Below are 27424 nucleotides of genomic sequence, written 5' to 3'. Positions count from 1 at the left end.
TTGAAGTGTACCTGTCAAATAGCATAAGTATAAAACTTTCATTAGAAATTAATTTTACTTATATAATTCCTGAATGTTTTAATTTTTTGTGTCCCAAGAAGTATGATGAGTATGTCTGATTATAAGAATAAGAGCTGATTAATAAATCCACAAAGGATAAGAGTTGGAGGAACTCCATGGTTAGGCTATAAAATTGTGTATGAATATAGGTATAGGCTTTCCTGCCTGAGCAGGGGGTTGGACTAGATGATTTCCAAGGTCCCTTCCAACTTTATTATTATTATTATTATTATTATTATTATTATTATTATTATTATTATTATTATTATTATTATCGATCATCGCACAGTCAGCCAGATGTTCAGACTGAATTTGGCATTTTGTCTACCTATCGAGTCCTTACCCAGGACCTGGGATAGGCAGATGTGGATGTTTGATGGTATTACAGATATCGTCGCAGGATGGAAGCAGTTCCTAATAAGGCTGCCTTTTGCAATTGACTAATAGCGAATTTGTCAATGCCAATTGTGTTCAAGTGGTGCTCCAGTTGTTTTGGGATTATTATTATTATTGTTGTTATTATTATTATTATTCAATATAATCACATTGAATGATGAAATATCTGCTTGTCATCCTATCAGGATTAACAGTTTCTATTAATCAGTGAACATTTGTATAATAAGGAGGATGTAAAAGAGGATGTTTTGCTGTATTATCTTGATCTGTCACGCAAACTCAATTAAGAAAAAGCAATTTCTGCCACATCTAAATATGCCCACATTTCTGACAAATAGAATTAATTGATAAATTTACTGTTTTATTAAATTTGAATTAATTATGTCAATTTGGATATGTCTTAAGTGATGTGGTGGCCTAGAGGTGGAGCTCTTGCCTTACAATTAGGAGGTCCTGAGGTAGCAGCAAATATTTCTTTTTCTGGATGCAAAGAGAAAATATCTGCTGTGAATTCCGCTTAGGCATCAGGAAAGGCATCCGGCCAGTAAACACTCAGCTCCATTCAGTCACCCCCAACCCCACCCCAATACAAGGGATTACAGGATCATTAAAAAATAAATAAATTTGGGTTCTTGGAAAGTGGGTAACATGGTCATTTGGTTGAAATGTTGTAAAATAGTGCCTGTCTTATATACTATTAGCCAGTTACTTTTGTAGCTGTCTATTCCATTTTTAATTAATATCAGGCACCAGTAAGAATATAAATATATAAATTATTTTGTAGGTGATGACCAGATGGAGAGAAAAGGACAGGTTTTGATACTTTTAGTGGAACAAGCACTCAAATATCAGGATTACAAAGCTGCAAATATGCACTGTCAGGAACTTATGGCTTCAGGTAGAGTATATCTGCACCCCATCCTTGTGTACAAATGGTTATAAAAATAATATTGGGAATTTTCTGGATTGTATAAAATACCATGTTGCCCTCTGCTTTTCTCCTGAAACTTGATCCGAGCCTATTATTTGTTATTTGTGAGGTATCTGTAGATATGCTATGATATCCTTCTGATCTGGAAGATTCTTGTTTTCTAGTACAGAAGCCTTCAAGCCATTCATTGTCTCATTTTTAAATATGGGAAAGAGTATTTGTATATTATATTTGTATGTTGTATGTGTATGTTGAGTGAACCATATTGTGATGAGATAGAGTTGGATATTACATCTCATGTGACAGTGAGATGGGCAACATATAAATTGAATACATAAAATAAATATACTGTGTAGAAGGAGTTATTGAGGATGGAATGATGAATGAATATAGTTAATACATTATCTATTTCCATTCTGTGTCCTTTTTGTAATATCCATGGCAGGATACTCTAAAAGCTGGGAGGTTTGTAGCCAGTTAGGACAATCAGAAGGATATCAAGACATGGCCGTTCGGCAGCAGCTCCTGGCCTATGCTTTGACACACTGTCCCCCAAGTGCCATAGAACTGCTATTGGCAGCAAGCAATATTCTACAGGCTGAGGTATGTCGCAAATTTCTAAAGCCCTATTTACTGCATGACTAAAGAATAACAAGTTTCATCTTTATGCTAGTAGAACATGGAACTGGACAGCTGCTTTGAATAAAACAGTTAAGTATCAGAACAAAGCCAAAATGATATATATGGGTTTGTTTTGCTCCTTACATAAAATTCTATTTTCAATCAGTAAACTTAAAAAAAACACACAGTTTGTTATACTGTACACTAGGTGTTAAAAGCACATTCTTATTTGACTAATCAGTAAATGGAATGGGAAAATACCTAATATTACAATGTTGTGTTTTTTTTTTAAAAAAAGTATCCTTATCTTTAGGAATTGATTGAGGGAGAACGAAATAACAGGAATAAAATTCACACACCCTTAGCTTTTTGTTATGCATAAATATATCAGCTACGCTTCTTCAAAAAAACCCTGCTGGTTTATGGATGACCTGTGGTGCTTGCTAATGACATTCATCATTTCAAAAAAGAAGCAAAAAATTAAAATAGCCCTTTTTTATTATTATTCCTGCATAAGTTTGTAGTACCGTAGCAGTTGCAGAAGAGTGAGAGGAGCAGACTAACTGGTCAAGGGCATTTATGGTTTACAAATAACTATAAGAAAGATTTTTATATTCATTCAGAGAGTTATTGCATTGTGTTTTTTTGCCATTATCCATACAAGATTTCCACTTTGCTTTATCCTTTCTTTGTCTATTTCCATTTGTTGTAATATGAAGAGTAAATGTAGCCATTAGTCATAGGAATTACATTTTATTATGCCAGTCTTTCCTAGAAGGAAATTTATGAAATGATGATGGTGAAGATATGTGAGCCCAATCAAAAGGTAGAGTTTCTAAAGCTTTCTGCTACCAGGAACATAGTAATCTGGAGAGTTCTTAGAGTAAATGCAGTTTTATTTCCATTTCTTACTACAGATTCTGCAGCACTATATGTATTTATGTTGCTTCTAAGTTAATGTAATCACCTTTAAAATTCTTGCTCCTTGTGCACTTTCTTTTTTATATCTTCCTTTATATCGATTGTTCCTCATGATATGCATAGAATACATAGAATATATTATATAGGTTTCTCTCCCCCCCCCATTGTTTTAAATGATTACAGGAAAGGCATAGATTCTGATTTTTAAACAGACTATGTTACATATGTGTTTGTATCACGTTGTAAATCAGATTATGCTCCCATTTGAAAAACAATTTAAATTATTTTGGGGGTGAGGGGGGTGAAAAATGGTCACTACCATATTCAGTCTTGATTTGCCCAGAATGATTTTCTAAATTCCACCAATAGATTCTTTAACAAAATGTGTAATTTTATTTTTAGGTTCTTTATAACACAGTCAACTACCAAATACGACCTTCTGAAAAAGGAGAAAATGTAAATATTTCCCGATCATCAGCTGGAATGAAATTAGAGTGTCCTCTGGAGGTAATTTTTTTTATATAATACTATTTCCCCCTCCCCTAATTTCATTTCCTTCAGAATTAGCATTAGTTTCTCAAAAATAGCTTCTAATTTCTTTTCTTTTTTTTCTTATGTCCTTTTCACTTAGTCTCTCACTTCTTCATACTTCTCAGCTTCCCCCCCCCCTTTTATTGCATATCACAGTTGTGCAAAAAGTCTTATCATTTGTGGTTTTATTCTACAAAAATGATGGGAGGTGATGATGGAGATGCTTCCTTATAAGGATGATCAGCAGAGGGAATCTGGAAGGATTTTGTATGACCTAATTGGTTCCTAGACAGCATCTGAATTCTCCGAAATTCTAATAAAAAAACCAAAGTATGAGTGATACCCACATGTTGGCTAAAATCAACATTTTCTAGGGAAGCCACAATACAGTTTTAGGATTGGGAAGAGCGGAGAGCTCTTAGCAGGACACTTACACGCGAACTGGCAGATTCTCAATAGTAGACATAAACCTTGAGTGACTTGACATAGTCCACTCTCTGGAGTAGATAGCCGAGTACTGGTGGCCTAGGTTCAGTGTTAAAAATCTGGTGTTTGGATGGAAGCAAAGAAAGGAAGAAATGAAAAAAAAATGGCATCTTCCCTCTCTTCTCATACTTTTCTTTTTTGCAATTCTTTGAGTTTTCCATCAGTGCCTAAGTAAATCTGGATTAATGTTGGCAGAGTATGTAAGGTGTCTTGATGAATGAGCCTGTCTGTATTTTATCTGCAAAAGTCAACTCTTTAAGTAGGTCAGGTCAGAAAACTTACTCCACAAATCTGAAAAGAACGACGCAAATATAGATAGATAGTAAGGACAACAGAGTAAAAAAAAAAAAGGGTGAAGGTTATAAAAATGGAAAACCATGAAAATTTTCCTGGAGCTTAAGTTCAGAATTGTTCATCCATTGCCATCTTATTTCCTCCTCCCCAAACAGAAACTGTACTTTATTGCAGTGTTTCTTAACTTCTGCACCTTTAAGATGAGTGGACTCTAGTGCCCAGAATTCTGGGAGTTTGTCCAAATAACTTAAACATGCTGAGACTGAGAAACATTGCTATATTGCATTAAGGTTGAGAAACAGACTCTTGAGCGCTTACCCGAGTTTTCCCATCCCTCCCTCTTATGCTATTATGAATGAGGAAGGAGTTAATTTAAGCTTCTTTCTCATAGTTTTGCTGTTTTCCAGGCTCCAATATACTTTTTAAAATGTAATCATCATTGCCTTTGCCTAGTTTTCCTCAAGGTCATTTCTGTAGCTGTCTATACATATACTTACCCTCTTTGAGCTAGTCACTTAAGCCTCTGTCATTTCACAAATTTGTCAGACAAGGAAGCAGCTACACAGATGCTGCAGGATCTTGGTTAAGGAGTGGCATGAGGACCAGTGGGCCATTAGATTCTGTCTCATTTGTTAGGTTCATCATTTGAGCATTTGAGTTGACTTGGAAAACAAAATGTTGTTGACTTGATCACTAGATAGTGGTTTTTGCCAGGAGGTCAACATTGATCAGTTAATCCTTTAACCATAGTTGATGTCTCTTCTTCCATGGAAATAGAAATAAAGATTTGGCCTCAAACTATTAGCCTTCTTGATTGGGCTTGGCAATAAATTAAAGATCTCCTGATGTTTCATGACTTAGCTTAACTTCTCAGCTTGATCAAACCTGGCAAGGAGGCAGGGGGGCAGAAATTGGCGCATATGCTATTAGATCTGAAAAGGTCTTTTGAGAACCTGCAGAAAAAGAAAACAATTTTCCTCTTGAATTACCTCTTCCCTAGTTTAAGCTTGGCTGCTGTCATATGATTAAATAATTTATGCTATTACTGTAATGTACTCAAGAGATACTTGACAAAAAACGAAACAATGTTTTAGAGTATTAAGTGATTAAGACATAGTGCTTGAGTATAAGCTGGAGTTTATTGTTTGTCAAGGATAAAAATAATAATTGAGGAAAATTGTTGAACATGAAATGAAGGAGGCAACTTTATGTTTAATCTACTTAATACTTACATATCTTTTTTAAAAAATAAGCAACGGTTTTATTTATCTATTCCATTCCATTTCTATTGTGTGTAGGAAGTATAGAACATACTTGCTGCCTTTAAATACCTATTTGTTTTTTTAAAAATGGCCACTTGTTTTCTATATAGATTCTGTGGTAATTAATATAGTACAGAGTGGGAATACACAATTTGTAGCACCAAAGCCACCTGTAAGATCCAGCTTAGAATAAATTCCTATAAAGTCTTGGGTGCAGTTGGTACCAATTTTACATTGTGATAGGAAAGGGAAAATATGAACTGCATGATAAATAATAACATTAATTACATTTAAATTAATTTATATTAAATTAAATTTAAACCAATGCAGTTTCTTTTTCTGACTCTACTAAGATTTTGAACAGCTAAGCGTGGCTTCTGGCATACATAAGTTTCTGCTCCCCAATAAAGCATTAGCAAATAATGACTATTCATTAAAATTAATAAAATTGTGAACGTCTGTGTGTTTATGTGATTATCTACCACCTAAATCTAAATGGATTTTAGGTGATAAACATACACAGGGAATGATCCAGGTGATTATTCTGAAAGGTCTACTCCTTGAAAGAAAAAGGCAGTCCCAGCAGAATAGAAATTGAAAAAGTTGAGGAAATTTGTTTACCAGTAAAGCATCTTATCTAATGCCATTGCTGATACTATAACCTGGATTGAGTAAGATTTCATTAAATCTGTTTGCCAGCACTCTTTAAGTTATGCTGAACTTACTCTTTTAAGGAGCCATGTCCCAAACCCCAGTACAAGTATAGAATTCCTGAACTTTTAACCATGGTTCACTTACTCAGCTTTCTCCTTCATGTATCTTGTATTTCATGAACATTCATTTATCTATTTATACCCCTTTTTAAACCACCCATTAAAACAACATAAAACCATATTAAAACTATAAAAATCAAGCACGTTAAAAATGCTACAGTGAAGGGAAAAAACTATTTGATCCCCTGCTGATTTTGTACATTTGCCCGCTGACAAAAGCAATGATCAGTCTATAATTTTAATGGTAGGTTTATTTTAACATTGAAAGACAGAGTAACAACAAAAAATCCAGAAAAACGCATTTCAAAAAAGTTACAAATTGATTTGCATTTTAATGAGTGAAATAAGTATTTGACCCCTTCGCAAAGCATGACTTAGTACTTGGGGCAAAACCCTTGTTGGCAATCACAGAGGTCAGACATTTTTTGTAGTTGGCCACCAGGTTTGCACACATCTCAGGAGAGATTTTGTCTCACTCTTTGCAGAACTTCTCCAAGTCACTAAGGTTTCAAGGCTGACATTTGGCAGCTCGAACCTTCAGTTCCCTCTACAGATTTTCTATGAGATTAAGGGCTGGAGACTGGCTAGGCCACTCCAGGACCTTATGTGTTCTTCTTGAGCCACTCCTTTGTTGCCTTGACTTGTGTTTTGGGTCATTGTCATGCTGGAATATATATCCACAACCCATTTTCAATGCCCTGACTGCGGGAAGGAGGTTCTCACCCAAGATTTCACAGTACATGGCCCTATCCATTGTCCCTTTGATGTGGTGAAGTTGTCCTGTCCCCTTAGCCGAAAAACACCCCAAAACATAATGTTTCCACCTCCATGTTTGATGGTGGGGATGGTGTTCTTGGGGTTACAGGCAGCATTCCTCCTCCTCCTAACACAGTGAGTTGAGTTTATGCCAAAGAGCTTGATTTTGGTCTCATCGGACCACAACACTTTCACCCAGTTTTCCTCTGAATCATTCAGATGTTCATTGGCAAAATTAAGACAGGCCTGTACATGTGCTTTCTTGAGCAGGGGGACCTCCTTCACGATGTAGTGTGTTACCAATTGGTGACTACGGTCCCAGCTGTCTTGAGATCATTGACAAGATCCACCCATGTATTTCTGGACTGATTCCTCACCGTTCTCATGATCATTGAAACTCCATGAGGTGAGATCTTGCATGAAGACCCAGACCAAGGGAGATTGACAGTTATTTTGTGTTTTTTTCCATTTGCGAATAATCACATCGCCTGTTGTTACCTTCTCGCCAAGCTGCTTGGCAATAGTCTTGTAGCCCATTCCAGCCTTCTACAGTCTTGTCCCTGACATCCTTGGACAGCTCTTTGTTCATGGTCATGGTGGAGAATTTGGAATCTGATTGATTGCTTCTGTGGACAGGTATCTTTTATATAGGTAACAAGCTGAGATTAGGAGCACTCCCTTTAAGAGAGTGCTCCTAATCTCAGCTCATTACCTGTATAAAAGACACGTGGGAGCTAGAAATCTTGCTGATTGACAGGAGATCAAATACTTATTTTACTCGTTAAAATGCAAATCAATTTATCATTTTTTTAAAAATGTGTTTTTCAGGATTTTTTTGTTGTTACTCTGTCTCTCAATGTTAAAATAAACCTACCATTAAAATTATAGACTGATCCTTTCTTTGTCAGTGGGCTAACGTACAAAATCAGCAGAGGATCAAATACTTTTTCCCCTGCTGTACCTTTCTGTCACTGTTCAGTATTAATAGAGCATATACTTAGTGGAGCTAATCATTTTAGCTCAGAGTCACATGCAGTGCTTGCTAAACATTTGAAGCTTTATACAGATATTTTATGCATAAACCCATACCTATACATAATAATTCTTACATATATCATTCCTCTGCTTACTGAAACTTAGGCAGAGATACCAGAGGATTTGAGCTTCCAAACTTTTTCAAGTCATGGAGCCTGTTTTTTTTCTTTTCTTTCTTTTTTTTTTTGTTTTTAAATCCCCAAATCATTCTTGTTTATCAGATACAGAATTAATAACCATAGATGCCCCAGAGAGATGGAGGCTTGTGAATATCCGCTGATCAGCCTCACCCTTTTTTTTTTTAGAAAAATTATAATAGACATCATTGCCAGCATATGAGTGAATTTCTTTTGTCTTTAGTCTCCCCAGCAAGTCCATTAAATTCTTACAGAACTCTAGAGTTTCATAGAACACAGTTTGAAAACCTGATCTAAGCAGTCTTGAACAGGATTTATTTATTTTCCATTTTTACTATTTTGATAAATAATTCAAGGCAACTAACATACCTAGTACTCCTTTCTTCTCCTCTTTTCCCCACAATAATGCTGTGAGGTGATTTAGGCTGAGAGAGAGTGACTGGTCCAAAGTCATCTATTTCCAGGAGGGAGAAGAAAGCCTTTGCTTATTCTTACATTTCAACAGAGAAAAGTAGGCTTTAAAAATGCATTCACTGGTTGCCTGTAATCAGTATTTAGTAGTAAGGTATAAAACTTGGACTAGAAAGATCCAGTTTCAAGTCTTTTCTTAATAATGGAAATTCATTCAGTGGTTTTAAGGCATTTATGATTTTTCAGCTCAATGTAGTACATAAAGTCATAATTGTGGGATGAAGTTATGTATATGCTACCTTGAGTTTCTCTTTATAAATCGTACTGTGTATAAGAAGCCAGAAGAAAAATGGTATGTAAAAGACTTGTCTTTAATTCATAACTGTGACTAAGAGAAGGTCTTATTTTTGTATGTTGCTTTTCTTAAAATAAATAAAAATGAATTTTAAATGGTTTGACAGAAATAAAATCAGTTAACCAGCAAAGGAACTAGATAATATATATCTCATCAGCTATGGATTTTCAGTTACTCCTATTTTATCATAATTATCAGAGTCACATATTTCAGTGGATCTACTTTAAGTAGGAATTTTTAACCAAGCAGTCTTTGAGCTATAATTAAGATGTTTTCCAAAGCAGTTAATATGGTTAAAAGATAATATCTTGACTCAACAATATTCTCTCTCTCATTCACTTTCAACATAGTTTATTAAACACAGCCAAAGTAAAATACAACTAAAGTACAGTTGGTTGAGTTTATACAACATAGCAAGTATAGCCTATGATTTATTTCCTGAATTCATGCAATACATTAAGCCAAATCAAATAACCACATGACATAATAATATAATCGACATAAACACATCCTCTATGTCTGGTATTTATGAAAGAGAACAGAGATTCTTTAGTATACTGTGTATTGTTGTATATTGTATATTGTCGCTTGCTCTCTTTCTCTGTAACAAGCATGTAACCTAGATGTAGCAACCATGTAATCTGATAAAACAAGAAATCAGGTTTATTTTTGTTTTAAAAATATTTAATAAAGTTATCTGATTCCATTACAATTCTGATTAGTATATAATATTCAGATAGTCAAAAACTGTCATATAATGTACAGGGGGGGCTGTACCAATTCTGAACTGAGAAAAGTAATGTTTAAAAGGCTCTTTGGAATAATGTTGGGAGAATGGGAAAGACAAATCTTGGTGGGGGAAATGTTTCAGAGAGCAAGGCATACTTCTTAGGTCCCATTAGTTGACATTGTTCAATAGATGGGATGCCAATTCTCCCTTATAATACACAATATATGGAAAATGGTTTTCTCTCAGATAACTAGATCCTATGTCACAAAGGGCTTTATCATAACTAGTACCTTGAATTGCATCATGAACCCTACCGCAGGGGTCCTCAACCCCCAGTCTGTGGACTGGCACCAGGTCGTGGCATGCCAGCAACCGGGCTGCGCAAACAAGTGAAGCCCCATCCACAGGATGCAGGCAGTACATGAAACCACACCCCTTCTGGTCTGCAGAAAAATCTTTCTCCATAGAACCGGTCCCTGGTGCCCAAAAGGTTGGGGGCCTCTGCCCTACCGGTAACAAGGCTGCTCATGAAACAGAAGGTTACATGGCCATGCTGTGCATGCCAATAGCTGCACAGTAGATGAAGTTTCCAAGTGATCTTCAAGGACAATCGCATATAGAACACATTGAAATAATTCATGCAAGAGGTGACCAAAACATGAGTAATTGTACAAAGAATATCCAGGTCTAAATAAGGTCATAATTGGCATATAAAAAAAATTGTGCAAAGGTTTTCCTGGACACAGCTGCTGCCTGCTGTTTGAGCAGGAGATGTGAGTCCAAGGAGAAACACCCCCCCCCCCCAAATTGCATGTCAGTCCCAAAAGCAGAAGTCCAGTCCTGTTCAGTTTTCCAATCCTGGGTATTCCAAATACACACAGCCATTTAGTCTTATACTGTAAATCTAACCAAATCTTGTTGTAAATCAGGCAAATCCCTAAAGGGCATCCAGCTTGCTTTCCAGATATGTAGGTACATATACAGGATCATGACATCAAATGAGATGTGTGATTTTTTTTTTAATCCACATAGAATATCCTCAATTTTACATGATTAGTTTCCAGGATGAAGACAGATATTTGGTCATAGAATGAAGATATGGAAGACAATCCTGGATGTCTGATCAGTTGAGAAATTCATTCTTCTCTGGTTTTCATGCTTCCCTAAGTGTATACTTACATGCAGTGCTTTTTTGTAAAAAAAAAAAAAAAAGTGCTGGAACTCACTTATGTCATACAACCCGCCTTGCCTACCTGACAAGGTTCCATCCAAAAAAGGTGCCAGAGCGCCGTTCTGGGTGTTCTATGACAAAAAAAAGTCCTGCTTACATGTGACATGGTTTTTCATGTGGTTAGAATGTTCTAAAGAGGAACACATTTTAACAAAAATGTACATCAAAGAAAATTGCTTTATGGATATTAATAGGCACTATTATGGTCAGCCTTCCTTCTAAGAATCAATAATTACCGTATATGCCGGCGTATTAGGCAACCCGGCGTATAAGACGACCCCCGTCTTTATAGCCGGGCCGCATTCCTAGAACGTCGTCTTATACGCCGGAAACTACCAGTATTTCCGGCGCATAAGACGACTCGGCGTATAAGACGACCCCCGTCTTTGGCGCCGATTTCAGCGCTCGCGGAAGTCGTCTTATACACCGGCATTTACAGTAATTCTTAGATAAGCTTAAGTCACTAGATAAGCTTAAGTCACTATGTGAAAATATCATGTTTATTTTAGAATAGCACTCTGACAAACAACTAAACATATTATTTATAGCTTTTTCTGTTACAACTTTCAGCAAAGCTTTGTCTATTTGTTTACTGTTGTCTCTGTTTGAAGTTTGTAATGTCAACCATGATAATCTTAACGAGACTGAAATGCTTCTAATTTTATAATGTATATTTAGTTATTTAGACTATTCCTTCCAAACATTTGCAATAAAGCAAAAATATTTTGTATCAGTTGTCAAGATTCATTAACTGGCTTCTAATCAATAGCTGATTACTGTAAGCTTCTGAAACACATTTTGAAAAATTATAGTTAAATAAAGCTGTGTTTTCTTCACATTGGAAATTGCAGTACTGTATTAAAATATGCATTTATAACTGAGAATGAAACGTGCTTTTGTTATCACATATTCATATGGGCACTGCAGGAAATGTAATGGTTGAAATTGGCTAACCTTTGGAAGTTGCTTTATGCTTTTTTTGCATGTTTTGATTTAAAAAATGTTTTGGTTTTTTTGGCAGATAGCATTTAATGCTTTATGTGTTGTGTATTGCATAAATTCACAGGCTGATAGCAGCTTTTCCTCTAGTCAGTCTGCTGATCTCCTGCAGTGGACCACAGCTAAAACCATGAAGGTCCTTTCTAACACAACTCTGACCACAAAAGCTGTATTGCATGCTGTCAGTGATCGACAGTGGTGGAAGAAGTCAATAGCTTATCTTCGACCATTGCATGTAAGAAGCAACCATATTTTAATTTTTTAGTTGTTATGCTTTGGTTTGTTAAGTGCATCATTACTTTGTATTCCATAGGGGATTTTGTTTTGGGCTTTTGTAGGACAACAGAGAATACACAGAAATATCATATATACCTCAAAGTCCTGGAGTATGCATTTTATCTTTGTATGTGGCTCTTCAGATTTTCCCTTAACTTTACTGCTGGAGTGAAATGGAGAATTAAAGTATAAGTCCCCATGTCTTATGGTATCTTAACATCTGATGTAATTTCAATATTGGCTTTCTTTCTGTTTCTGAAAGGGTCAAGAGTTTGGAGATGTATTAAAAAACGCCTCTGGAGGAAATGCAACATTTGAAAAGCAAGGGTGTCATCCATTTTACGAATCTCTGATTGATAATCCATATCTTTCAGATGTAAGTTTAAAGCCTACTAGTACTTTTTAAGCACTCCTAGCAACCTGACGTATACTATGTTCTGTGGCTAGATAATAGATGAGATCTTATCCAACTAGTATTGTCAAAAGTTAACATATTGAATATTAAGTGCATTTCTGGCTATAATAATTATTTTAGGAATAGTTGAAATATTTAAATATGCTGCTATGCTTTAAACCCCTACAGAATGAAATAACTTATACTATGTATGAGCATGCTCCTTTGGAAAGCTTTGCAGAAGTATTGTTGAGAACAGGAAAGCTTGCAGAAACTAAAAGTGAAGGACATGATCTGTTTCCTGCTACAGAAGGTAAAATATATACATGTTTCCTGCTACAGAAGGTAAAATATATACATGTTTATCTGGATATACAGTGTGCTCTATTAATATATTAATTAATTTTTATATATTAATATATACACAACAATGTGCAATCACAGCCAACAGTTCTTTAGATGGTATTGACCTTCATACACATTGAATTCTTTCCAGGAATCTAGGATGTCATAATGTATCGACATAGTATATGTGCTGTATCATCACCATCATGGTTCATTGCACATGATTACTCTGGATTTGGCATTTTTACCCCCCTATCAATTCTTTCCCCAGGACCTCCTGAGATGTGGAGATGTTATTTGATGGTGTTAAAAAGTATCATCTCAGGATGTAAGCTGTAAAGCTGCCTTTTGCAATTGACTGATCGTCATTTTGTCAATGCCGATGGTGTCGTTCTACTTCTAGTTCCAGGTCTTTGTATTTTGCTATTTTCTTCAGTTCTTTCTTTTTTGTTCTACTATCTTCAGTACTGCAACATTCACTATCCAGACTTTTTTGTCTTTCTTGTAGACAGTTGTTAAGCCTGGCGTTCTGTATTTTATGATCCCACCAGTGCTTGCTTGTAGGCAAATGATATTTCTTGCAGATCTTCCAATTCACCATTATTGCTACTTTGTCATGCCATTGTTTGTAGTCAATCTATGTGATCTTCTTGCAACAGCTAATCAGGTGGTCCACTGTTTCTTCAGTTTCTTTGTATAGGTGATGCTTGCTGTCTGTTGCTGTCTTCTCAATTCTGATTTTGTATGCATTTGTTCTTAGGCTTCGTCTTTTGCCGCCAGACTTCTCTCTGTCTTTGTTCAACTTTCCTGCCCTTAGCCATTGCCATCTACTTTCCCTGCTATTTTCCAGTGTGCTGGCCATGTAATACCTTGTCTTCCCATGTCTCTTTTCTCCTTTTCACTTGGTCTTTCTTGTAGGCCAATTTGGTCTCTCCAGTATTCAGTAACCCTTCATGGTATACTTGTTTCAGTGACTTTTTCTTCTTCAGCTATATGGTATACTTGCAACATTCATACCTACCTATTTTCCTTGGTATGTAGAGCCTATCAACATCGCTGCATGGATGAAGGACACAATTCATTGTCAATATTTCTCTGGTCTTCTTATCCAGGGTTTTTTATTTATGCTTGAGTCCAGTCCACTATTCCAGCTGTATCTAATGATTGGAATTGCCCTGGTGCTAACTGCCTTGATAATAATTCCTCCACTGAGTTTGGACTTTAAGATCTTCTTCACTCTCATGATGTATTCCCTTCTAACCTTCAGTTAGGCAGTTCCAAGTAGGATGGTTTTCTATAAAATTAAGGTATTCAGATGTGAAAAATTGAATATTTCCAGATATTATTGTTGTTGTTGTTGTTTCAAATGTGTTTTAAACACCCAACTCCAGTGTGCCCCCACTCTGTCAGAGCATACAAAGCAGAAATTGGGGACAAGGGATCTGTCAGATATCCAGACCCTTTGCCATGCATATATTGGCCCAAACAGGCAGATGTTATACTCTCAGATGTTAACAAAGTTTAACTATCTATTCAGTTATAGAACCATCTCAGGATGGCTTACAAGCAGGTTAAAAACATACTTGGATAAAACAATAAACAGGAGAACATACAAACTTAACTGCAAAGATTCGGATAGGTTCACATTTTGCCATCTTCGGGTGTCTGCCTGAAGGACTGCAGGATTGAGGCCATACAAGCCTCCAGGGTATGCTGCTCTAAAGGGCAGGCATGGTGATAGAGAAAATATGCCTTCTATGTCCCAAAATCCATGGTGGTGCAGTGGTTAGAATGCAATATTTCAGGCTAACTCTTCCCACAGCCAGGAGTTCGATCCTGACAGATTCAAGGTTGATTAGTCCTCGATCCTTCTAAGGTCAGTAAAATGAAGACCCAGATTGTTGGGGGAAATATGATGACATTGTAAATTGCTCAGAGAGTGTTATAAAGCTCTATAGAGTATATAAGTCTAAGTCTATTGCTATTGTTATTGTTTTATTGTTGGAACTCAGAGCAGGCCAAATCTATCAGATATTATAGGGTAGGCAGAGAAAATTGGATACCCATGTCCTAAGCCGTGGACAGTGCTCATGGAAAATAGGTACTGTACAGTCATAGTTGGTAATATGGTTAAACATTAGGTCAATTTAGGTGAATATATGGCAAAAGGAATAAATGTAAAAACATGATTTATTTGATTGTTTATAATAGATTGAGATGCAAAAGCGAAGTTTTGAATGAGAGAGAGCCATTATTGGATAATCTTCAAAAAGGAAAGAAATAAAAGAAAAAAAACAATAAGAGAGAGAGAAAGAGAATGAAATGAAAGACAGAAAACAGACATAATAAATGCCATGGAAGCTGCTTTGGAACAGAACTAAAACAATTATATTGCTAAGTGCTGCAGAAATTTGTGCTGCAAAAAGAGGGAGAGAGAGAAAATAAGAAGAAAATACTATATAATGCATTTAGAGGGGGACAGATTTCACAGAATATAGTTGGGGGAACAAGGAAAGATTAGAAAGACAAAGACAGTGCAAAATGATTTTGATAAAAATAAAAATGGTTTTGGAAGTGGGTAAAGAGGCTAAAGAATAAGATCCTAGCAGAGTGAATGGAATTACAAATAGAAGTGTTTAAATCAAATAGGATGAAGCTGAAATGAGGGAATGCTGGAAAAGAATATACTAGAAATTTGCATGACATACTGATATATAATGATAGCAAAGTACTGAAAGTTGTGAATATTTTGAAAAAGTTGTAATACTGCAGATGCAGATGGTGTAACTAGAGAATTGTTGAAATATCAGTGTGGTTTGCTTTATGGATTGGTTGTGTAGTTTGTTTAATTCATATATACAATTCTACTATATCTGACATTTGGAGGACTGACGTTTTAGTGAACGCAAAAAGGCCAGGGGATTAGCTTGCTCACTGTTGCTGGGAAGCTGTTTGGCCTTAATGGGTAGTATGTCGTCTGTGGCAAAGGATGTATGCTTGTCAAAAGAAGCTTCAGTGGCCGTCTATAAGAATGTGCTTTTGCTCTCTTAGTTATATGGAAGTTAGAGTTGACTGTCAGGAAAAGCATAAACATAAATTGAATGTACTCCTGAAGAAAAAAAATGGGAGAACATAGGGTCAGGAATGAATGTATGCTGAATGGATGTGGATTGAATGTCAAAACAAGTAACTGAGACAAATGCAGTATGTTGAGTTGGCTTGGTCATATAGGAAGGGTATAAATTGTATATGGTGGAAACATGGGTATTTGGTAGGACAAATATAGAGGATGATGTTGGTCTAAAGATTATAGTTATATTTCAGTTGTATTTTCTTTCCTTTTCTTTTTAATTTATTTATTTACTTCTTATTCTTTTTCCATGTTTTGTATGACATCGGTACTCCAAAAAGGAATGGCATGATGAAAAATCACACTAATTATTTTGTTTACATGTTTCTTTCCATATGAACATTTATACAAGATTGCTTATTTATAACTGACTTGCTTTAATGTAGATAAATGTTATTTGACATTGTTAGTCTAAGAAAATCTATCACTGTCAAGGTTTCCACGGAAACCGCTGAATATGAGAGTCCAAGATGATGCCCTATGACACTGCATGTGTATAATACTTCAGAGAAAAAGGATCTACGGTAGTTCAGAATCTTATTAAATTTGTTTTAGTAGAAATCAAATTCTTTTGGGGGGGGACTTTCAAGAGATTTTATTCACTTGTTTAGCACTTGGCACTAGCAATGGCATTTATATACAGCTTCATAGTCCTTTACAGCCCTCTATAAGCGGTTTACAGAGTCAGCATATTGCCACCAACAACCTCATTTTATTGACCTTGGAGGGATGGAAGGCTGAGCCACCACGTAGTATATGGTATATATATTTTAGTATATTTATGGAACAAATGAGAAAAAAATCAGTGATTTTGACTCACACGTTCCGTTTTATGATATAGGATGCTATGAATGCTTAGGCAGTGTGTAGACCTTGCAGATTCTTCACATGTATACTAGCCATGATGCCATATTGCCAGGTCAGCAAGCAAAATAAATGTCGAGACTTTTAAAATATATAGCATAAATCTACCAAAACTTTCCTCTGGTTTTCAAAACCTTTTTGACACTATCTGTAAGATTCCCTGTAAGAGTCATTGCTTTTTCCAGTTGAAGTTCCATAGCTCAAAATAGCTATACTAGTCTCCCTTTAAATCTTTGTCAGTAAATTTAAATTTAACAAGTTCCATAAAAGCTTTTCTCAATCCCCATCATAATCTCATAATTCTTATTTGTTGATTCTGTGATTTCTCTGAACACCTGATCAGCTTGAGTCTAGATTTTGTGTTCAGTTTACTTTCATCTTCTTGTCACTAAATAGTATAACTGATGTACAGCGTTGTTTTTATATTTGCATAGAGTGCAGTGGTGGAGGGGATCTCAGTGAGAATTTAAGGGCTTTAAAATTACACTGATCCTGATCTTATCTCATTAATATTTCTGCAAGTCATTCTGTGATTCACATTTTCCCTGTAATATATACTTCTTTATCTTTGGAGAAAAATATGCCATTGTGATTGGACAAAGTCTTATCAGAAACTGTATTGTACTGAGTTAGGCTATCATTTAATCTGATTTAGTATTTCATGCTGGGATCTTTTTCCAGCTCTCTTGTAAATTCTGGGGATTGAATCCCTGACCTTTGGATCTGCCACATAATAACAATAAACAAAGTGACAATTCATGCATAGTCTTCTACTGCTTTCTGAACAATAGTTTTGAAATATTGAGAGCTTCCTACTTTAGTTCAGTATCCATTGGGTCAGAATATTAACAAGGGGGGGGAAGCCTTTATACCTTTTTCCCCCTTTTTTTACTTAGCACATTAAAATACTTCTGTATAATTCCATTAACACCATCAAACATTAAACATCTGCCTATTCCTTGTCATTGGGGAGGAGGATTCAATAGGCAAAAATGCCAAATCCAGTCTGAACATCTGGCTGACTGCTATGGACCATAATTATATTATTATACTGTACTTTATACATATATTATTGCTGAGCACTACCCAGAGTCATTTCTCACGAGATGGGCAGCTATATAAATTTGATAAACTAACAAATAAATAATAGGCATTAGGTGATAAGTGTACTTAATTTTTTATAATATATTGGCTGTGCATTAACCAAATATTGAGAAAGTCCATATTGCTTTGGAAGAATCTGCTTTCTTGGTAGGATATCGCATATCCAGTCCCAGACAGAAATCCCGTAATTTCATTTCCAGCTTAGGCAGGCTGTACTTGGTCTGATGGTCCAGCAATCTGTTTTGGAGGAAGGCAACTGAGCTCAGTACTGTTCAGAAATCATTGTCAGCAGTGCTTGTATCTTTCCTCACACTGGGAATACTTACCAGCTAGAGTACTGAATTATAGATTTCAGATATTTTCATAACTCTTTCATTGCAGTAATGATTTGTAAAATGGTGATGTGTTTGCTGCTTTCTTTCCCATGATAAAAACTTGATTAATAGTTGAGTCTTGTGTTACATGAAGAATGGTAAATACAATTGTTCTGACTGGCAGAAGCAATGTATTTCACAGGATCGTGTTGCCTGTTTTTCTAAATGTTCGTAACTTTTATATCATTGCTTTAGTTTTAAAGCCAGCAGATTTGTAAATCAGCCTGAGAAATGTTTCAGCTGTTCAGTTTAATATCTGCCCTACATTGCCCTGTCACCCTGACTGGAAAATAAACCAAGGCATTCTCTCAGTCTAATTACATATTAATTGCTACTGAACTAATTAACATTAATTGAATGTATACATGTCTCCAACTGAATGAAAAATATATAGAACTTAATGTGTTCAAAGGTTGGAGATGTAAACATTTGAACTTTTACATCTTTTTCTCTCTTGCAGTCCTGTTACAGTTGGCCAGCGAAGCTTTACCAAATGATATGACATTATCTCTTGCTTACCTGCTTGCATTACCCCAGGTATGTTCACAGATAGGATCTGCTTTTTTCCCACACTAATCTCTTACCTGCTTCTTGTATTGCATATGAATTTAATTCCCTTTAGAGACTGAACATATAGCATGCTTCAGCTCAATGAAAAGCAAGATTCTGTTATATTAGGTTCCGAAGAAATTTCAAAGCATAATCTGATGTTAGGTTGCTTGAGGAAGAAATCATACTTTCTCTTCAGTCTAGTCCACTAGTCTTTTCAGGGCACCACTTTTGATTCAACTGACATTGAATCACAAAAATCAAACCACCGTATCAGTGATAACAAAATCCTAAACCATGCTACTTTAAAGATCCAACATTAAAAATATATTTTTTAAAAAATTCACATGAACAAGCTACCAGATATACACAATTCTTTTTCATCTCTAAAATGAATGTTGATCTTTTGTGTAGAGTAAACCAATATTATAGACAAAGGTTATATGAATTCATGAAATAAACCTACTAAACCAATTCATCATTCAGTGAATTAATTAGTTGTAATTTCTGAATATCAGACAGACAGAAATAATGTATAACACTGCATACCTTGCTTGGGAAGTATTTGTTTATTTTATTGTCACATTCACATCTGAGATCAATCCCATCTAGCCAGGATAATCTGAGCTTCCCCTAACCACTTCTGATGATCAGAGTTGGCACTCACAAATAATTCCATCATCGTTGTTTTTAACTGTCTTATTTCAGACAGTTTCTCCCCCCTCCCCCCACCTCCTAAGTTATAAGATAGCCAAAATAGAATTAGGATTTGCAGCTGCCTCCAGCTATAAGACCTTTAAAATACTATTGCTTCTAGATTTTATGCTTGAGGTAGAAAAAAAAATGAAACTTTGACTTGGGATTTGCTGATTAGATATTTGTTGTTATAGAAATGGCTCGTATAAAGTATGCAAAAGTAAAAAGTTGAAGCTGTAATGTTATTAATTTTGTTGTATTGCATCAAAAAGAGTTAGAAGTTAATGATTTTCTTTTCTTCCCTTTCTCATACATCTCTCTCTCCCTTTTCCTCCCCCCCACTATCTTTATTTTCACTTGTATTTTATATTTGGATAAATTTAATAAAATAATAATTATAAGAAGAAGAACTTAAAAGTACTGGATTGTCTTTTCCAAAATCAAATGAGGCTGTAGACCTCCAATCAATCTGGAGAAAAGAAGGCTGATGGCAGGGGCAGGAGAACATCAACTCATTTGAAGCTTTGCATAACATATGTGCAGATCAAAGCAGTGTGGCCTTTGGAAATGAGCAATGGAATTTTTTTCAACATGCAGATTTTATAAGTGCCATCCAAGATTTTTTGTATGGTAGAGAGTTGTCAAAGCAAGAATATGACAATAGTATGTTGATAACCATTGGAACCTCCACAACCCTTTTACACCATAATTTTTTTTATTTTATATTATATTATAAAATTTTATATTATTAATGCCATACTCTTTCAGATTATTATTCTAGAGCAGTCATTAAAGATATGAAATGCTCATCAGCAGTGTAATTTTTTTTTGTTAGCTACATTAATTCTCTTCTTCTTCTAGGTGGTGGATGCCAACAAGTGCTTTGAAAAACAGTCTCCTTCAGCTCTCTCACTCCAGCTGGCAAGTTATTACTATAGTCTACAAATCTATGCTCACTTGGCACCATGTTTCAAAGATGAATGCCATCCCCTTTACAGGGTTAGTTTATATTTTTTTTCCTATAAATATGCACTATAAAACTATGCTATAAATCCAATGTGTAAGTTAAATCTAACTCAGGAGCAACCTACATATCTCAGCAAAGTTGAATATTGGCCTTTTATCTTGAATCCTATAAAAGAACAAAATCCCTAATGTAGTTTTCCCAAAATAGATTAATGTTAGACTTCAGGCTGGGCATGATTATGAGTCTGGATTTTCCATTTGCTTAAGCGTATATTCAGAAGGTTGTTTGGAGCAGAAGCTGACAAGTACAATATAGTCAGGTAAATTCTTTATTGCAGATGTAAGATGTAAGCCACGCAATGAAATATATAGGTCAGCTCTGGAGTTCACTTTTTCAGGAAACAGTGGTGACAAATGAATATACATAAGATTATCACTGATTGCTACTATGAGAATGACAGATTCCAATAATATTGCTACCCAGTTTTCCACAACTAAAATTGTTGGCACTAAAACTTCCAGAATTGCTAGGCAGCATGATCAGACATTAATTCTAAAAGCAGTCATTTTAGCTTATTCAGTGAGTACCAAATGAGGTAAAGCTAATATGTGGATATACTGTATATTCCAAGTAGTGCACTTGCTTACTTTTCAGAATTCTTATGTTTGTATTTCCTGTCTTGGTGTATTATTTAAAAAAGAGGAAAAATAAAGAAATCCGATTCAGTTCAGCTGGATTTTGAAAAAGAAGGAGAGGTATACATTTTTTTTTAATATAGGTGCACTCCTGACAATTGCTACAATAATGCTGCTATATAGGATTGTTTTTCAAAAATAGTCTTTCAGGTCCAAAATGTTAATTTAACTTTTGAAGTGGTGGTTCTTGAGAGGAGTTTTGAGAAAAATTACTATAGTTAAAAAGAAGAATGCAGCAACTTAACCATCTTAATATCAATTCAGGAGAAAGAAACCAGTGTACTAAAACATGTATTTGTTGTCAGCATGTCTAGTTAAATCTTCAACTTAAAAAATTGGCAAGATAGCTCTGTAGATGGAATGATCATATTTTATAGATTGATAAGCTTTTAAAATTCCAGTATAAGTGGAACACACTTTCTGGAATGCAGCTGTATGATTTCAAACAAGTAAATGATGTTTTGGTTATTGATAACCTTATTAGGTTACTGGGAAGAGCAACCAGTAATATTTTATAAAAATAGAATGGGATGTAGAGAAATTTTATAATATGTCTCAGTACTTGTTGGAACTAAGTGAACTGTGGATCTTGACCCCACCATGAAAGTGGTAAAGTCGCAGTTATATAAAGCAATATTGTAAAATGCAGGAGTTTTTATTAGGCATTTGCGTTGTTAACATTTAAATTTTCACTACAATTCGGAAAACATTTAGGCTCATTTCAGATCCATCCAGAGGTAAAATCTAAATCTTTGTTTGCAAATTGGTGACTTGTGAATTAACAAGGAAAAATATATTTTATTTATCTTTAAAAAATTGAACAAAATTTGTACATAGAGTAGTTCCTTATAAAGAGATAAAGCTGCCTAATTTAAAATAAAAGAACATGGAGTTTTGAAAGAAACTTCTATATTTTGATCTTTAAAAAGAAAAAGAACTCACTAATCACTTTTATTTCCTGGAAAAATTGAAAGAAATGTTCGAGCTTTTTTGTCAGTTCTGAGGATGCCAGAACTGTTACATTTTAAATCAATAGTTTTAAGGATTTTGGTACAACCTTTAAGAGTTTGACGGCTCCCCCACTTAAGAAAGAATACATTTATTCCCTGTCAATTTTTGTGATCAATTGTAATTTAAGAAAGGCATATATGGTAGTACAAAAGTTTGCTAGCGGAAGAATCTGCAAAATTTGAGGTGGTTTTCGATTGTTGCTGCTAGCGGTATGTTTTGAAGAAAAGGAATTTTTTTTGTTTGTTTGCTAGCTTTCTGTCTTGCTTTTGTTTGGAAATTATTAAAAGGTATGAAATTAATATCCCCCCTCCCGCATGCTGCATATGCCCCCATATTTTGGAGACAATTAAAAATGTCATCATAACATTCAAACATGTTTAATTGGATAAATGTAAATCTCAGTGTGTTGTGAATTAATTCTACAGGCTGATCCCAGAGATTTAATTCAGATGGTCACAAAGCATGTTACCAACTCCAGCTATGCGGACTGGCCAGACGAAATAGCAATTCTGATTAAACATCTTCAGTACTATAATGAACGACTCTTGGATTTCACCCAGGCTCAAATTCTTCAAGGGCTTGGCAAAGGAGTGGATGTCCAAAGGTTTACAGCAGATGGTCAATACAAGAGGGAAACCATATTAGGTTTGGCAGAGTAAGTGTATATCTTTGTATATCTTTTAACCTGCCATATGTAAAATGCAAACCTGAATCTATATTTTCAGCTGCACTTTGTCAAGAGATTTTGTATTATTATTACTTATTTATTATTTCAATTTAATATAGCAGCCCATCTCAAATCCATGACTCTGGGTGTCTCACAGCACTTTAAGTTATATGAAAAACAAACAAAAAAATACGGTAACATGTATAAATCAATATAAAAAGCCATACAACAACCCAGTCATTAGCCAAGATCTACCAAGAACTGCTAACAACAACCAGCAAAGCCAGTGTACAACTTTCATTGCATAATAATAGCAATAACACTTAGACTTATATACTACTTCACAGTGCTCTCTAAGTGGTTTACAGAGTCAGCATAATTGCTCCCTCCAACAATCTGGGTCCTCATTTTACCCCCCTCAAAAGGATGGAAGACTGAATCAACCTTGAGCCAGTGAGGAGGAATTGAAGGAATCAAACTTCTGGCAGTGAACAGTGAGTTAGCCTGCAGTACTGGATTCTAACCACTGCACTACCATGGCTCTTAATAACAGTAATAATAAGTCATTAATAATGACTTATTAATAATAGTGATATTACTTATACTATTATTGCAGTTTTGTTTGTTTCCATTAAAAAGTTGTTGGATTATCTAGTGGTATTTTAAAATGTGTCATAAAAACATGCAATTGTTAATGCAATGCAGACCACATTTTACAAAGGAGAAGACTCCAGTCTAAAAATATAGGTACGAGAAAGGGTGAAATGTATGTGTGATTTCCTCTATTTATTCTTTTTATTTATGGTTGAATGCTGCTACTTCAATTATGGTGAGGATCAGGAGGTTACTTATATTAGGGAAAGGTTCATTGTACTTTAATTTGCTATTATACTAAATCATGAACATGAACAGTAACTCTGCAATCCTGTGCATGCTTAATGTATCATCTCTAAGCACATGCCATGCAGTTCACCATCACAGGATAACCGTCAATGACATCATGGTGTTCCTTATTCTCACCTATATTTTGCTTTTCATAGTATCGCTTTCACTGTTGAAGTAGATTAAGACACCAAACCACATATGGTAGCTTTAACTGCCAAACCATGTATTAGGAAATCTGCGTGGCAATCATGAAATCCTTCTCTAGGGAAACCTTTTGCAGAAGAGGAGATTAGCTCATATTTTCTAAGATGGCTTATTGTGTGGATCTGGAATATGAATATATACTTGACACATAATAGAGGTAGTTGTTGAATTATGACCACTCGCTCAGCGATCGTTCAGAATTATAACAGCACTGAATGAAAGGGGCCTTACGATCAAACTGTGAAGTTGTGGCTGCTGCAGCAACCCTGAGATCATTTAATTGTGATTCAGGTATTAGGTGCCCAGCTTGTGATTATGATGTCATAATCAAGCTATGGTCACATGAGCACCATTTGCAACTTTTCCTGCCAGGTTCCCATAAGCAAAGTCAATGGGGAAGCCAGCAGGGAAGATTTGAAGGTGTTCCCATAATTCAGTCCCACTATTTTTTTCTCAAAGAACCCCAGTATGGAATAAGAGATTACAGGAATGTTGTACTCCATAGCACCTTCATGTCCGCCCATGCTCCATAGCACCTTCCCTTGGTCCTTGCCAGGCCTGCCTGTGTTCAGAAGTGCCTGCTGACAGTCCCTGCTGGCTTGTCCATGATCAAAAGTGCCTGCCCAAACTCAGAGATTCTCACCTGTGGCCTCTGCCAGCTTGTCTATGCTCAGAAGCACCTGCCTGTAATATCTTCCAACTAAAACTTGGCACTTGTGTACTTCCCAAGCTCTCTGTCTGGAGCTACTGCCTCTTCCTGCTTAATGACCCACACAGTCCTGAGGTTATGACAGCAACCTGGACTGCTGGGATCGCTGTTGTTAAGCAATACAGACGTGAAAATTGCATTTTATGTCTGCATTGCTTAGTGATGGAAAGTTTGGTCTCAATTGCCATTGCAACGCAAGGACTATTTGTATATATGGAGAAATAAAATGCAGCTGTTTGATTGAATCTTTGATGTTTCTGAGACTTGATAATAAAAGCTCCTTGAATATAAACCTTATAAAATTATTTATCTGGTTTGCCTCAGAGTACAATATCAGAACCTTCACATTGCCTTCAAGGGAGTATGGATTGCTATCTCAGATCCATACTTACAGACACTTGTGAGGATGTAAATTCCCCATTCATAAAAGGCCTTCCTTGATTTCAAATTTCATTAGCAAATGATTTCAAATTTTATTAGCAAAATATGCAGCTCTTGGACCTAATAGTAATCCCCCAAATGCTTTGCTACAAGTCATATATGCTCCTGTATGATATTCAACTTGCCCAAATAAGTGTATGCAGTTAGGATGGCTTTTCAGAGCCTTGGTCAAACTTTTTATCTTTTATATTCTTCGCCTTTTTTTTTTTTACTGTCAGCATCAAGAACAAGATTATAAGGGTGTGAATAGAAAATGCTTGCTTCTACCCAGGAAAGTGGGAGTTACTTAATCCCTACTAGTAATGCATACTGCAGCTTGAGAAGTTTTATATCTAATGAAAGCCTTTTTGCTTGACTTCAGATACATAAATAATGTTCCTGGGATTCCAAACTATAGCCACTGCTGATTCCACATTAATAAAGAAATTACTGAAATGTGAATAACATTTTCATCCATTTTTTTTAAACCTACTCCTTTTCTCTTGAGCAATATGTTTTATAGTATTTTTTTAGGGAAAAATAAAAAAGGATGAAAGTTTAGTTTCTGAAGAATTTTATTGTAGCAGGATGTTTCAACTTTTCCAGGCCATAGAACCCATTATTTAAGGGAAACCTCTGAACCAAGAGGCAAAGCTTTAGCAATGGAAAATTGGCTGTGTTCAAGTTAACCTTTGGAGTGTGGGAGGGGGGCTTTAGTCCCTCATGAAACTTAGGGTTCCATGAATAATTTGAAATACCCTGGCTTAGAGGAATAGATCCTACAGACACTGTTCTGTCTTGTATTTTTTATTATTATTATTAGCTATTAAATAGCTATTAAACTTCTTTTTCCCACATGTGTATTATGACTTCTCATTAACCAGAACACTTGAAGAAAATGTGTACACTATAGCTCTCTCCTTGGCTCAGCGTTATAATGTCCCACTCTGGGAAGTTCATATGACACACTTGGAATTTCTCTTCAGCGACAGCGGGTAAGTATAGAAGTCTGTTTCATTTATTTTAATGGCAAGTATTCAGAAGGTGGCACTCAAGTGAACATTCTCCACTTCATTAGCTGAGACAGTATCTATAGCTTTATGCAGAAATATTCAATTCCTTTTGGGTTTTCAGAATGTTTGTGTTTCTTTGAACGTTAAGAGTTTCTTGTGGCTCCTATTGACATGTGAAGAGAGTCTAAATAAATGTTTAACACTTGCTCCATATTTTTCATAAACAAACTAACATGCAATTTCAGTGTACTAGGGCCACTTGTATGAATATTTTATTAGGCATTTAAGGCTAATTTGTCCTATATAAATTTCACAAACTTTGTCTGGTCTTATTACAATTTAAGAGACATAGCATAATCACGTAAAAAAGACCTCCAATTTTTATTTTAAAAATATGTTTATCAGTCAGGAGTAGGTTCCAAATCCATTTTTAAAGCTCTGAGATTTTATCACTCCACAGTCAGAAACATAACAAAATAACTCAAGAGCAGAGTATAAAATTACCCAGAAAAATCACAAGAACCTCAAAATAACATCCAGTGATCTATGGGGCTCTCTTCCCCAAGTCCATCTTCAGAAAAGTGTGATAAAAGTGAGATTGATAGGAGAGTTACAAGACAGAAGAATCTGGTTACTAAGCAGAAGATTGATGCTGATGTTAAGTTTACCAAAAAAAAAAAAAAAAAAACCCATGTAGCTGAACACCCAGACCTCTCTGGACAAATGACTCATACTTGGAAATTTTCAAGCTACATTGGTGTTATTAGATCTATTTTGGTACTATTAGATTCAAACACCACATTCTACTATAAGAGCCTCATACTCATTGTCATGTATAGATATGGAAGTGTCATAGTTTGGGGATGCTTACTGCCTTAGGACCTGGATGACTTGCCAGTACTTCAAAAAGCAAGAATGCTGCTTTGTATCATAGAACTCAATGAGAGAATATCAAGCCATCTACCCATCATCTGCACCGTAGCACAAATGCGTCATGCAGCAAGGCAGCGATTCAAAATATACAAGCACGACTGCTAGAAAAGAAGAACACCAGATTAATTGTTTTTGAATAGTTAAGACACCCATTTATCATATATAGAAATACATACTGTATGCATTGTATATGCATTTTTTCTTATTATTTAGTACAGGTAGTCCTGGACTTACAACTATAACTCAGCCCAAAATTACA

The 27424-nt window shown here is 35.5% G+C and overlaps 1 protein-coding gene across 3 annotated transcripts in view; it reads left to right on the top strand.

Moving 5' to 3' along the window:
- The window catches only part of NBAS (NBAS subunit of NRZ tethering complex), a 149327-nt gene that overhangs the window by 101564 nt on the left and 20339 nt on the right, over positions 1-27424 (top strand). For 2 of the 3 annotated variants that reach the window (XM_039334803.1, XM_039334799.1), the window contains exons 33-42: positions 1241-1354; positions 1833-1990; positions 3332-3436; positions 11997-12164; positions 12468-12581; positions 12789-12912; positions 18877-18953; positions 20523-20660; positions 22760-22989; positions 26104-26214. In XM_039334803.1, coding sequence (XP_039190737.1) covers positions 1241-1354; positions 1833-1990; positions 3332-3436; positions 11997-12164; positions 12468-12581; positions 12789-12912; positions 18877-18953; positions 20523-20660; positions 22760-22989; positions 26104-26214 — 1339 coding nt within the window. The remainder of the gene's footprint in view (positions 1-1240; positions 1355-1832; positions 1991-3331; positions 3437-11996; positions 12165-12467; positions 12582-12788; positions 12913-18876; positions 18954-20522; positions 20661-22759; positions 22990-26103; positions 26215-27424) is intronic. The other variant, XM_039334812.1, reaches the window with a different exon arrangement.

The sequence above is a fragment of the Crotalus tigris genome, unplaced genomic scaffold (genome assembly GCF_016545835.1).
Source record: "Crotalus tigris isolate CLP2741 ecotype Arizona unplaced genomic scaffold, ASM1654583v1 scf7180000017546.9332058, whole genome shotgun sequence".
Taxonomy (NCBI): domain Eukaryota; kingdom Metazoa; phylum Chordata; class Lepidosauria; order Squamata; family Viperidae; genus Crotalus; species Crotalus tigris.
This window is presented reverse-complemented; position numbering and strand designations above follow the sequence as displayed.